The sequence below is a fragment of the Ahaetulla prasina genome, chromosome 1 (genome assembly GCF_028640845.1).
Source record: "Ahaetulla prasina isolate Xishuangbanna chromosome 1, ASM2864084v1, whole genome shotgun sequence".
Classification (NCBI taxonomy): Eukaryota; Metazoa; Chordata; class Lepidosauria; order Squamata; family Colubridae; genus Ahaetulla; species Ahaetulla prasina.
This window is the reverse complement of record NC_080539.1, coordinates 112,727,076-112,741,870: the sequence shown is the minus strand read 5'-3', so window position 1 is coordinate 112,741,870 and position 14,795 is coordinate 112,727,076. Positions and strand designations below refer to the sequence as shown.

The following is a 14,795-nucleotide window of genomic DNA, read 5'->3' as shown; positions in this document are numbered from 1 at the left end:
AACAATTGACTGTTGAAAACGTTGGCTGTACTTTGGCTCCTGGATTCTGTTTCGTTTCCTTCTAACTTTGGGATTGTTCCAGCTCGGACTGCAGTCGCTCTGATAGATAAGAGGACTTGGCAAGAATAAATTGCTGGCACAGCTAGTCAGTTTGCGTTTCTAATTGATTGTGGTTGGGGGGGACAGAACAGTACCATCAAAAATAGAAGGCCCAACTATAAGTGTGTAGTTAGGATTCCTGTGTCTAGACACCCAAAAAATATCTTACATTGCTTAACACAATGTAAGCCGCCCTGAGTCTTCGGAGAAGGGAGGGATATAAATTCAAATTAAAAAAAAAAATCTCAGCAATATGCGTTGAAATGGAAGACTTGAAGATGTTGATCAGTTTATTTGTCATCCTCTTCCGGTGTGTATTTTAACACATGTACAATAAATTTCGTTTATATATTTATAGTAGAACATTAACTAAATATTATTTACAAGCATACTAATAAAATCCTATTCAGATTCTTAATTTTATACAATGTATTTGAAAACAAGGGAAACAATTCAGTGTGAAGCAAGAAGATAAATTTTAATGCACACTAAGATTTGCACTTTCCCTATAGGTAGAGGTAGAGGTTCCCCTCGCACAGATGTGCTAGTTGTTCCCGACTCTAGGGGGCGGTGCTCATCTCCGTTTCAAAGCTGAAGAGCCAGCACTGTCCAAAGATGTCTCCGTGGTCATGTGGCTGGCATGACTCAATGCCAAAGGTGCAAGGAACGCTGCCCGAATCGAACGCTGCCCAAATTGGTGCACGGAATTCCATCAAAGGCGGTCCCTATTTTTTCTACTTGCATTTTTTACGTGCTTTCGAACTACTGGTTGGCAGAAGCTGGGGCAAGTAATGGGAGCTCACCTTGTTACACAGCAATAGGGATTTGAACCACTGAACTGCCGACCTTTCGATCGACAAGCTCATCGTCTTAGCCACTGAACCACTGCATCCCTGAACTTTCCCTATAGAAGAATGCAATTAACCCAAGTACTCCAAAACTGGTGCCATAATAGAAAACATTTTGGGTTAAAAATGTATGTATACAACTATATAATACTATTTAATGTTTATTAACAAGGGAGTGATAATGAAAGTATTTCCACAAATAGTTGAACAGGATTCTAGATTACCCAGGAAGAAAAAGCATGCTGTTATATACTACTCAATCACTCTCAATGGACTCTGCTTCCTAGTGGATTATGAGTAATTAATCCAGATGGCTCTGCTCATGATTTGTTTATTATCACTACTGTGATTTGCTTCTTTTAACAAGTTGGAACCAAAGCTGAGAACCAGTAATAATGGTTCAGAATTATTTACAGAGAAATGAAGGAGATTGTGGCTGCAGAATAACAACAACAAAAGTGATGACATCTGCATGGCGCTATTTAGTTTTCTTAGCTTTTTTCCCGGATAGAAGAGCCAAGAGAAGAAATATGTCAAAATCTTGGCTGACCAGAGGAATGACGGATAGTGGAGGTTAATATTCATAGGGCCATCTATTGATGACCATGGCATATAAAGAATGGGGGGATGTATAAGGAGTGCATAGTAAAAACATGGATTTATACAATGAAATAGAAAAATAGCTTTATATTATGTAACAACACATTTCAGATAACGGGAAAGACTTTTTACAAGCTTTTCCGCTTACAAAAAGTAAAGGAAATGAGTAAAAGTAGAATATACAGGCTAAGGATTAGAAAAAAAATACCATACATGTAAATGTTTTAATAACCAAGAGTGAGAGAAAGATATATAGAAAAATATAGCTATAGATAAAGAGTAAGAAATGCTTAAAATTAAGAGACAAAAACACAGAATTTGATGGGGAAAAATGGATTTTGAAAGTGGGTTAAGAGGGCAAAGTGAAGAGAATTAAAACAAAAATGGCTAAATTATTTGAAATTATACTTAAATAAATTAAATACCGTATATACTCGAGTATAAGCCGAGTTTTTCGGCACGTTTTTTGTGCTGAAAAACGCCCCCTCGGCTTATACTCGAGTCTACCCTTGCAGAGCCGACCCAGGAGAGGGTTTTTGCCCTCGAACAGCTGGGCCGGCAGGACGAGCCCAAATGCTGCCGGCATGCTTTGCCAGCTCGGCCGGCTCGCTTTGGGCGGCGGCTGGCCTCGGCGTTTTCTTCCGCCGCTTTTGATGGCGGCGGCGGCGGTGGTCGGCGGAGGGGCGGGGCGGAGGGGCGTTGTCACTCGCCTCCTCTTACTGCCCTCCTCTCGCCTCGGAGGGGCGGAGGGGCGGAGGGGCGTTGTCACTCGCCTCCTCTCCGAAGCCGAAATTGAGTGCGGCGGCAGTGGTGGGTGGGTGGGGAGGCCGCCGTGAAGTGCCGGCTGGGGAGCCCGAGCCAATCCCGGCTCCCCAGCCGGCACTTCACGGCGGCCTCCCCTGCCGCCGCACTCAATTTCGGCTGGAGAGGAGGGCGAGAGTGACAAACAACAGAGTTCTTCGCTTGGCGTTTGTCACTCGCCTCCTCTCGCCGAAATTGAGTGCGGCGGCAGTGGTGGGGAGGCCGCCGTGAAGTGCCGGCTGGGGAGCCCGGGATTGGCCCTGGCCCCCAGCCGCACTTCACGCGGCCTCCCCTGCCGCCGCACTCAATTTCGGCCGGAGAGGAGGGCGAGTGACAAACAACAGAGTTCTTCTCGCTTGGCGTTTGTCACTCGCCTCCTCTCCGAAGCGAAATTGAGTGCGGCGGCAGTGGTGGGGAGGCCGCCGTGAAGTGCCGGCTGGGGAGCCCGGGATTGGCTCCTGGCCCCCAGCCGGCACTTCACGGCGGCCTCCCCTGCCGCCGCACTCAATTTCGGCCGGAGAGGAGGGCGAGAGTGACAAACAACAGAGTTCTTCTCGCTTGGCGTTTGTCACTCGCCTCCTCTCGAAAGCGAAATTGAGTGCGGCGGCAGTGGTGGGGAGGCCGCCGTGAAGTGCCGGCTGGGGAGCCCGGGATTGGCCCTGGCCCCCAGCCGGCACTTCACGGCGGCCTCCCCTGCCGCCGCACTCAATTTCGGCCGGAGAGGAGGGCGAGGGTGACAACGCCTCCGCCCCCACCGCGGGCAAGAGGAGGACGAGTGAGAGGGGCGAAATGTCGAACGCCCCTCCGCCTCCGCCGACCACCGCCGCCGCCATCAAAAGCGGCGGAAGAAAACGCCGAGGCCAGCCGCCGCCCAAAACGAGCCGGCCGAGCTGGCAAAGCATGCCGGCACTTCAATCCCGGCCCCCAGCCGGCACTTCACGGCGGCCTCCCCACCCACCCACCCACCCCCACTGCCGCCGCACTCAATTTCGGCTGGAGAGGACGGCGAGTGTGTCAAACGCCAAGGCGAGAAGAACTCTCTTTATTTGTTTGTCACTCGCCTCCTCTTACTGCCTCCTCTCGCCTCGGAGGGGCGGAGGGGCGTTGTCACAATACATCCCAATAAAATGCAAAGGTTTCAAAGCATGTTTTGGAAAAGCAGCGAGGATGGGGAGAATGCTGCCTTGAATGTGAAAAGAAACGTGGAAAACTCCAACTACAGTATAAAAAAACATTTGCACTCAGTACTTTTTATTTTATTTTATTTTTGCCAAGTTTTCCTAGGGTTTTTTTCCCTATGGAAATTGGGGAGGTGGGGAGAAAGAGGTGAAAAGAAAAGCCTCTTGGAAAGCGGAGAAATACGGCAAGAACAAACAATTTCTCCCCGAGAGGGGGCAGGAGGAGGAGGAGGAGGAGAGATGGGGCATTGCAAGCTAGGGTGGGAAGAAGGAGGAGGAAGAAGAAGGAGGCAAAAGAAACCGACCCTCGCGCAGATCAGCAAATTAGCTTTCCTTCTCCAAACCAATTTTTTAAAAACCCGTTCTACCCAGAGCAAATGGCAAATAAGCAGCCTGCTTTGAGTCTGATTATTGTTTCATGGTGGTTGCCCTCTCTGATCTCCTTGTACATGACAAGGCACCTCTAACCCAGCGCTTTGTGTTTGTTATTGGTAATTCTCCTCTCCTTCTTCCATTGGAGTCCTCTCCTTCCTTTCCGAACGGGCGGGCGATTTACCTTCTCTGCCTCTTTTATTTTCCTGGAGGTGGAGGTGTATTCCTAAGGATGCCTTCAGTGCTGGGGAAGGAGCCGATCCATGGAGGGAGGGGCGACGCTGCCGAGAAGCCGCTGCTTACAGAGAGCGAAAGAGCCAGGAGACCTTGGCATAGGTGGGCGGCTGGTGTAAGGCAGGGCAGAACCTTCGACCCGCAAGGATCCCGGGAGGTGGGGACGAAAGAGAGGCAGAGAAGGAGGAGGAGGAAGGAAAAGAAAAGAAAAGGGGAGTGAAAATAAGAGCAGTCCGAGCAATAAATAAATATTGCTGGGCTGCTTTCCAAAAATCCTCAGCACGGAACTAAAAGTTGCAAGTGTTTTGTGAGTTCAAACAGTCCCTTCCAGACTAACACGTTTCATTAAAAGATACAAAGTTTGGTAAACTGAAGCTCGCTCTGTCCAATGTAAAAATCATCATCATCATATAATAATAATAATAATGATAATAATAATAATAATAATAATGATGATGATAATGATAATAATGATAATGATAATGATAATGATAATGATAATAATGATAATGATAATAATAATAATAATAATGATGATGATAATAATGATAATAATGATAATGATAATAATAATAATAATAATAATAATAATAATAATAATGATGATGATGATAATAATAATAATAATAATAATAATAATAATAATAATAATAATAATAATAATAATAATAATAATAATAATAATATTCAGCCGTGCTTCGCTTTGATGGCAGCCTGACGAAATGGGGGCAGGGGATACATACACGTTAGGGAAAATAACAAAACAATGTTTTGGGCTCAATTGCAGTCTTAAATTGAGGACTACCGTACTTGCAATTTGAACCTTATTGGACACTTCATTCCTGGAGGGTTTTTAAAGAACAGACTGGACAATCCTTTGTCTGAAACAGTATAGGATCTCTTGCTTGAGGAGTGGGGACTGGACTAGAAGATCACTGTTAGTTTGGGATATGTTCAGAGCCCACACATCTGATGACATAAAAAAATTGGCAAAGTCATCTCAAGTCACTTTGGCCGTTATTCCAGGTGGGCTTACATCTGTATTGCAGCCCCTAGATGTCAGTTTAAATAAACCTTTCAAGGACCATGTGCGAAGGATGTGGCATGAATGGATGACATCTGGTCAAGCTCGTCTGACAAAAGTTGGAAATCTGAGAAAGCCAGACATAGAACTAATAGCACAGTGGGTTCGTGATGCATGGGAAGATATTCCAGAGGACATGGTGCAACGTGCCTTCAAGAAATGTGGCATTAGTAATGCTATGGATGGCAGTGAAGACAGCGCATTGTATGAGAGTGACAGCAGTGATGATGACGACTGTGAACTCAGTGATGACGACAACGTATATGCGGATAACATCACAGAAGCTGAAGTAGCTGAAGCTCTGTTTGGACAAACAGATGATGAGGAGGAGAACTCCAGTTTTGAGGGATTTTAGCTCTCGTTAGCTTGGTTGCTGTTACTTTTAAAGATACTGTATTTTTGATACCATATTCTTTTTGGGGACCCCCTTTTGCACTTTTATTGTTTTTCGTTCAAATAAATATTCATGTTATTTTACTTGGCTCTATCTTTATTTTTTACATTGACCAGTAGCTGCCTCATTTCCCACCCTCGGCTTATACTCGAGTCAATAGTTTTTCCCAGTTTTTGTGGTAAAATTAGGTACCTCGGCTTATATTCGGATCGGCTTATACTCGAGTATATACGGTAAATGGAGGTATATTTCAGGGACCTGCATAAGATTAATAAAGATATGTTGAAGAGTGGAACTGAAACACATTCTATAAATTATCTTCTATAATATCCAAGCAAAAAAACCCCTGAAGTCATGAATGTAGAAAAAGTTCCAAGTATAGATGGCATCTCAGCAGAAATGCTAAAATACAAATATAGGTTCCTTATACTTACAGTGTTAAGTATAAGTACATGTTTATGAAGACTGCGTTTCTGTCAACAATGTCATTATTGTTACAGAAAGAGCAAAATTTGGAAATACGATGCCAAGTAAGTATACTGAATAATGTTGCATCCTACTTTTATTTTTTTTCTGTGCTGTGTATTGTGTTGCTTATCTCAGAAAAGAATAGTATGACAAGTACATACAATTATGATTGATAGGTCTCCAAAGTCAATATCAATGCAATGATGATTGATATATGAATATTTTGTGGAAACAAATACGTGTAAACTATGGATTGTTGCTTACTTGGTACATTAACAGTTGCATTGTCAAGAAAAGGAAGGAAGGAAGTATAAGATTGTTTCTTCTCAAAGTACAAAGATATTAATACATTGACAGCAAGAGATCCTCAGAGAGAACACTGCAACTCTTTACAGCAGGAAAAATGTAATGTAGCAATAAACTAAAGTTCTCATTTCTGAATGAAAACTAAGGTTCTTGTGCTTGGTAAAGAAATATATTATGAATTTGATTTTGAATTATTCTGTTTTGGTTTTAATCTGTCCTGTAAACTTTTATAATTAAGCAAGACTTTAAAGTTACTCAATTATTTTAGCAATTTGAGTCTAAATATTATACAAAATGTTATATAAATTTCATAGATAAACCACCACTATAAATATATTAATGATTTGTGAACAATGATAACAATGTTGACATTTTACTTTTAATCCTGTAAACTTATACATGCACTGCATTTCTCAAAGCTGCAGATGGGTGGAGAACAAGAACCATGTAAGCAAGCCTAACTCTTCCTTTTATACAGCAGCTCCTAGGAAAGCTGTATTTTAATAATTATTCAGCAGTTAGCTATGCCAGAGCTAACAAAATATATTATAAAATACTTAAACATATGTCTGTAGATGAAGTTTAGTCGATGAAATATTATGTCATTGTCAATAACCTTGTGATATTTTATTTCTAATAATTAAGTGGCTTACTTGATTCAATATAGAGTAAAACTCTTGTCTAAAATATGTTTAGAAGTAATTTTACCTAGCTCCTCAAAAAAGCATCATCCTAAACTGTATTATGAGATTCAGTCTGATACAGTATTTAAGGCGCCAGGCTGAAACAGGTAGACTATGAGTTCTAGTCCTGCTTTAGGCAAGAAGCCAGCTGGGTGACTTTAAGCCATTACTACTCTCTCTGCCCTAGAATGGCACACCATTTTTAAAAATCTTGCCAAGAAAATTGCAGGCATAGGTTCAGGCAGTCAAAAGGAGTCAATAATAACTTGAAGACATAAGCAATAACAGCAACCCTGTATTCTAGTTCTAGACCATTATGCAAATATGTTCTAACACAGGTGAGGCATAACCAATTGGAGAGAAGTGAAAAGTCAATCCTACTTATGCATATACAAAAACAATATCAATCACTCTAGTGATCTTTAGTTTTACCCAATTAGGAGTGATGAAGTATCTCATGCCATAATACAGCACTTTTTCTGACAACTATATTTCTAGAGATTCACATAGTTAAAAAGGAGGGTCAAGTGTCTACATTATTTTAATGGGCTTTTTTTGGGATGGCTTAGCCAAATGGAAATGTAATTAAATTATCACATGGCAATATCAAATCAGGTCAAAACACGTAAAATCTATTTTCCTCTGATGATAAAACATCCTATTTTGAAATTTAAATTACTGTTTTACTAGAGTTTAAATTCTTTTTTGCTATTATTTTGTCAAGATTAAATTAGCTTCTTTTTAAAGATTCTAAACGCTATGGCATTTATGCTATGGCTGTACAAATCATTGGGAGAATTGGCTGGGACTGCGATGAGGTAAGCCGCTTTCACTTCAGGGACAAACTGGCAGCTTCAGCAGCAACATTCATTGCGCTTGCCCATATAGATTTACGGTATTTATTTGGTAAATTGATGCATAAACAGATAACCTGAGCTAAAAGGCTATCATAAGGTTGCTCTGAATTTTCAAGCAAAGAAATCAGTGACAAAGTTTTGAAAAGTAACTCTTTCACTTGCAGTCTTGCCATGACTTAAATGTCTCTCATTGTTCTGCACAGCTCTATTAATTTAATAGCATTAGCAACCTTATAGCCCAAACTATAACTTTTAGAAAGCAAACTTATGAAGTTTTATTTTGTATTTATGTTTTAAAAAGAACTATCAGCTTTAATAAGTTAACAATTTTGGAATGACTACACATCAAAATAACAAAATACATTCCTGAATAAATGCCCCAAAATATTTGTCTCTGCTAGCACCCCTAATCTATACTTCAAGAAGTGTATTCTAAAGTATTCTTCTTCAATTACTGTATATTCAATGCATCCTTTCTAAAAAGCTTTGTTGAACAAGTGAGTTTTTCAAAGTTTACATGAACAGAATAAGACTGTATCATATAGCTTTATTATGATCGGGCTCAAGATTATAAGATGCTTTTATTATATATTTCAAAGAGATAGTACTAAAAATTAAACAAACAAAATACCAGCATGAAGCAATACTAATGAAATGTAGTCAAGATCTTAAAAAAAGTTACTTTTACTCCTGAATTATAAAAAAACGCCACCATGGTAGAAACCTGAAAAGTTAAAGAAGCCTATATTGATTGAATAACCTCCCTTTAGATGGATAATGTCCTAAAGCTAAATACTGAGTTTTAGATTTCAATATATGATATTTTTGTCTGCAGAATACTACACTGATCCTAGAACTTCACCCAACTCTTAAATAAAGCAGTAGTTTACACAGGAAGAAAAACTTTGTCAGATACAATGACAAATAGGGAAAACGTTTTATAACCTGAATGCTTTATTTATAGTCTAGCTGTTGCAAAATCACTTATCCAATTATGCTACTAAATCTATAGATCAACTACATACAGGATAATCTGGCAAGACAAAATCACTGCAATGTCAATTTTCCAGATGTCAATGCAGTGAATTAAATTCTGCAGCAGTTTACATCATTTTATGCAATAGCACTATGGAAATGATATTCTTGACATAATGTGACGTTATGACGCAAACAACATTATCATGCAGCTATAGGTAACATAAATTAAGTTATCTGGATTGTTGTACTGACATGTTTTTCAATTTACCAGCCCTGTGGAGAATAAAGGACAAACCCTCTTTCCAATTAGTCCATTAAAACAAATGTTCACTCTTATTCAGGTAGCAATCATATTGTAAGCAAGTGACTTTAGATTGATGAAGGATATTTAAAAGTATTTTTTTCTCTGGTTTGGAAATTTTATAGACCTTTACAGTCTAGGGGGAATATCTGGGACTTCTACAACTTCTACAACAGTCAACTCTGGAGTATAAAACCCCCCTCCCCCATGCCAAAGAAAGCAATGCAAATTACTTCCCTAAAACTGACAAGAAAGTAAAGGAAACTTCAGGGACACAGACATAAAAAATACTGAAGTTGTGGTTATGTTCACTTATTCAGGGTTTTGCATGAGATTAAAGAGAACCCAAGACAGATAACTACCTAAATACAGTTTACATTTTTCCAGTGGAAAGTATGATGATGACAAGAAAATGAAAGCCTTCATGATAAAATTTTGAAAAAGTTGAGCAAGCAAAATGTTCTGCAGTAGAGGACATTGCATGGATCAAGGTGTTCATCTATTGCAATGAACGGTAGAAGGATCACAAGAACTACCTTATTTGATTTATAAATGATTTTATTCCTCATTTGCTTTACAAATGTTTTTATTCCTCCAACAGTCTGTATAGATTTTCTTCAGGTTCTTTTTTTCCCCTGTCCCTAGAGCAACAATAAAAATTTGCTGCCCCACAAGTCACATAATATTTTCTTCCAGCTTCATTAAGAGACCTCATGAAATTCAATGAGGACTCAAATTACGCATACTTCTGTTTATAAGTTGTCCTTCTTACTAGATAACAACTAAGGCAAATGAACTGTTTTCTTAAGCTTAGGGAATGTTCTGCTACTGAAATTTTGCAGATAGATGCACATCTATAGAAGATCTGCATCTTTTTAAAATGTTTTTTTACTTTTTATAAACTTCACAGTGACCACATGTGTACAGAGTATGTTAGTAGCATTTTAGAATGCACAATGTAGTATTGGCACACTGCATATTCCTGAGATAGAGAGCGAGGTGAAGTAGTCTGCACTACTCCAAAAATCTGTTCTAAGAGATAAAAAATTCTAGGCAGAAATTCATGAACACAACATATACAATTTCATCAACTTCTTTGATAATGACTCTAAGACAGCTTTGAAGACAGCTTTAATATCATTCAGTAATACTGACAGAAATTGCCTGAAAAAAGCTCTTATCATATAAATATGCAGCACAGGTATAGTATTACAATTCTATAATACCAGATTCATGGAATTACAAACCAGATATGCCAATCAAATAGTCACTGATAGTAGCAGTTTTAATTTGAAACTTTACTGATTTAATGAACAGTTTAATCTCATAAAGATAGACCAACTGTAGAGATTAACCGTCTTGAATTTCCCAAATAAAAACTTGAAAACTTGAGCAGGCATGCATGTAATCCATCACTAATGTTACATACAATCTTTAGACCATTTTTATCAGTTCTATTTACTATTCCAAAATTCAGGAAACAGTTATCTTATAAATCAGAGATCAAATGCCCTATAATATATACTGAATTGTCACATGTGACATAGCTTTAGAGATAGCACAAGCCAGACTCTGCATGGCAATTAGTTCTAGATACTAGATGTACCTTCCTAGGAGTTCATTCAATTCTTCTATTTCAGCACCTTTGACTCCTAGCATGAATAAAGTGGTACTTAATTGCACAAACATTTTATGGAATATAGTGCTTAAGATATCATGCTAAATAGATCTTTTTGCACTAAATAGATCTTATTGCAAGTGCAGCCAGTTACTTATATTCCATAGGATATTGTGGGCTATATGACACTCTAAATAATTTATACAGTATTTATCACTCTTACCTGTAAACACCTACCTGTTCATATTTATTGCTACACAACTTGCTTTTACCTGCAGGTGTTTTATTCCACATAAAGGATTCTTTTAAATTCTTTATAGTTTTAAGAGCTTTAATACCCACTCAATGAACAAATATGAGATATACCTGTATAGAATAATTCTTAATAAAAGTTTAAAAAACTATTTTATCATTGTTTCCCCAACATGTTAATTCACTCAAGGTGCCAGGCAAACAATATCACACTCCTTTACTTCAGATAGAAACATATTAGTCATGGGAAAGAATCCAAGAATTCCAAGGTATGACTAGTTCAGTGCTCTAAACTTTATAGCATTAGAAAATGGGCAATACCAGTTGTAAAATAGTACTGTACTTTTAACCATTTTTATATTCTTAGTTAATGATATCCACCAGTTAACATTTTAGGGATGAGTCTATTAATTTAAAATATGTAGTTAAGGTTTAAGTTCTTCAATTTTGTCTTGAAATATTAAACAATTTCTGTTCAGAGACTGGTATGCAAATGTAATCATCAGTTTATAAAGCTGTTATTTTTTTCAGTAATCCCTCCCCTCCCCATTATCCATTAAATTTTACAATTGGGTATTGAAATCCAAAGGGACAATTGATCACAGAAGTAAGTATATTCTGGCATACCATACTATACCATATTGTATTGTTAACCCCCCCCCCCAAAAAAAACCCCTTTCTGACAGTTGTTGTTTCTGATAGCAAAATTAAAGCAAAAACACAAGACATTTTCTTTCTTTCCTTTTTTCTGGCTTTGGCACCATTCTCCTTATCCCACCTTCTCTAGAGGTGGCTTCCCAATTGTAGAGATTAAAACTAAATCACTATGATTTGTTCGTCATGTTTCAGTTTTGGACTAAGGGCTTCAGAAATATGGGTTGGTACGATCTGCTTTCTCCGAAGACTGCCTACGTTGTCAATTTTACAAGAGTGACACGTGTCCTATCTATCCCGCATTAGAAGTTCCTGCTCACGTCAAAAGACGTGCCCATCACAGGACCGCACCCAAGCACGAGAGCTGTTAAATCACTTGCAAACAAGCGGCGGAAGCGGGTCTTGAAAGTCGCGAATTACCAAGAAAAGGTATTAAGAAGAGTGCAAATAAACAAACCAACTTAACATTCGGAGGAAGGGAAAAATAAAGGACTGCTCCCAGAGGTCGGGGTGGGGGGTGTTTAGAGCCATAAGGCTCTAACTCTATATTTGAGTGCCTGCAGTAATTACTCACCTCTTTGATTTTTTCTCTTTTCTGCTGGACGGCGGGATCTCTGGGTTCCATTCCGACGGCTCCGATAGGTTTGCGGAAAGGCAGGTCGGGCAATCCGGGAGCCCCCGGGTCTCCCCGGCCCAACTTGTCCTGCATCAGAAGCTTCACCTTGTCCTGGTGGATGTCCCTGCGGATCTCGTCGGGCAGTTTTTGCAGAGTCTCTTTCGCCTCTCGCAAAGCGCGCTCGTGATCCTCACGGATCTTGGCTAAGTTCGCCGCCGCTTCGTCCGCCGCCGATAAGCCGACCCCGAAACTGCTGCTACTCCCCGCACCCGCCGGTGGCGGGACGTGCGGATCGCCCTGGGCGGGCGGCCCCGGCGGCGGCGGCGGCTGTTGGAGGGTGGTCGAGTGGAAGAAGACGCCGCTGAGCAATTTGGGGGAGTCCGGCAAGAAGAAGATGGCCCCGAAGCAAAGCGTGATGAAAGCGCTGAAGACCAGCAACAGCACGAACTTTTCCGTCAGTCGGAACGCACCGCTGGGACCGGGCCCTTTTCGGCTCCCGGGGCCCCCCAAGGGCCCCCCGGCTAAGGAGCCCCCCAAAGCGCCCGGGTTCGCGGGGCTGCCGAAAAGCGGCAGCAAACTGACGGCTGGCATGACAGCCCCACTGATAAGGTCCGGCTGCTAGAGGATGACGACGGCCCCGGGACAACCGCGGGGCGGCCCCTTCGCAAGGCTCCCCTGCGGCAGCCGCCGCCGCCGCCTCCCCAGCCCCACTCAGAGCGGGCGAGCAGCGGGACTAGCCCGCGCCCGTCGTCTCGGGCCGCCGCTGCCGGGGGGAACTTCGCCGTCCTCCCCAGCGACAGGAAGTTTTCTCGAGTCCCTGCCGCCGCCACGGCCGCCGCCTCTTCTTCGCCAAAAACACGACTCCCGCTCGGTTGGAGCCCTGGGCTGAAGGCAGGCAGGCGGTGGCGACCCGTGGTTAAGCGGCCGACGGCTAACGAGGGATGGAGGGCAGGCTCTTCTTGTCAGGTCCTGGGGCGGCTGCTGCAGCTGCGCTCTTTAGAACTGGCCATGCCGGCGCCTCCAACGCTGGCTGTCAGGTAACCAACGAATGGAGGGGCAGGCGGGTCCCGGAGCGTCGGCGGTCCCCTAGAGGCGCCCCGGCTCGTCGGTAGGAAGGGGGCAACCTTTGCTCCCCGCCGAGGCGCCGCCTGACTCAGCGCGCTTAAGCAGGACAAACGCTTTGTCTGGTCACTGAGCGCGTAACTGAGGGAAGCTCGCCGAGTCAAGAGAGCTAAAGAGGAAAAGAAAGGGAGGCCCCCTTTGGCTGGGAAGTAGCGAGCCTGGCCAATCACAGAGTAGGCGGAGCAGGGAAACGTTACGGGGGAAAAAAAGGGGCGGGGTTTAGAAGGCGAGGCGAGGCGGTTGACGTGGGCGTGGAAGACGTTCCGTTAGAAATAACGGAGGAGGCTCCGGGCCGCTTTGGCCGGATCCGAACGTGCGAACTGAGGGTGCGGCTACAGTCCTCGTGTTTCGCCGTCGATGAGGGTCGCCCGTCACGACAGAGGCAGTCCCCGATAGCCCTAGATTCGTTAGGTTTCCCCCACTCTGTCTTGTTAATTCAGGCGAATTGAGTCGGTGCTCCATGGAAGGACATTAAATGGCAAATGCCCGTTTGTTTAACCGCGCAAAACTCGGGGGGAACCTCGAGGTTTGTTTGTTGTTTTTTAAGCGCGGGCTTAGGCTTTTTTTCGTATCTGTCTCATGCACGGGGTGGGAAGGTCACGGAGTTTATCTCTTTATTTTTGCAACACGGCGATACTTATTTAAAAAAGGGGTACTAACGCTGAACGAGTTGTTAATACGGAGGTTGTGTGCCAGGGTGTGAAATATTGAGTTATTTCTTTTGCTTCTGTGTATATATGCATAGAAGTTGCATCTCCTTGTACTGTACCGAATGGGATGAATTATCAATGAAACATGTTAGAGCTGCTTTATAAAATTCGGTGGTTTTTTTTTTTTAAATCTTGCTGTAAGGCAGGATTCTTCAGTCTTCAGTTCATTGACTTCCAAACATATATTATACGGAAATAATATAATGAATGCTACTTAACTAACCAAATAATGTCAACTCAGTGGCTAGCAATAGCAGTAGCACTTAACGTATCATTTCACAGTGCTTTAGAGCCCTCTCTAAGTGATTTTATAGAGACACCATATTGCCCCCAATATTCTGGGTCCTCATTTTACTGACCTTGATAGGATGGAAACCTGACTCAGCCTTGAGCTGGTCAAGATCGAACTCCTGGCAGTTGGCAGAGTTAACCTACAATACCGCAATATAGCCATTACACCACCACGGCTCTATAGTCCCATCAATCTTTGTATGTGTCTCCGTCTGTGTCCTATATGGACCACTTTAGGGAACCTTGCTATAAGGAATAATTGTTAAAGGACTGGATTAGGAATGGAAAATCCTGCCACAAGGCCACCCTCAGTTATGGAAATTAACTGG

The 14,795-nt window shown here is 42.0% G+C and overlaps 1 protein-coding gene across 1 annotated transcript in view; it reads right to left on the bottom strand.

Annotated features, from left to right (window-relative positions):
- Nucleotides 1-13,564, bottom strand: part of MAN1A1 (mannosidase alpha class 1A member 1) — a 78,162-nt gene extending 64,598 nt beyond the window's left edge. Inside the window, exon 1 of the mRNA XM_058172941.1 lies at nucleotides 12,302-13,564. Coding sequence (XP_058028924.1) covers nucleotides 12,302-12,934 — 633 coding nt within the window. The 5' untranslated portion in view covers nucleotides 12,935-13,564. The remainder of the gene's footprint in view (nucleotides 1-12,301) is intronic.
- Between the last annotated feature and the right edge of the window lie 1,231 nt (nucleotides 13,565-14,795).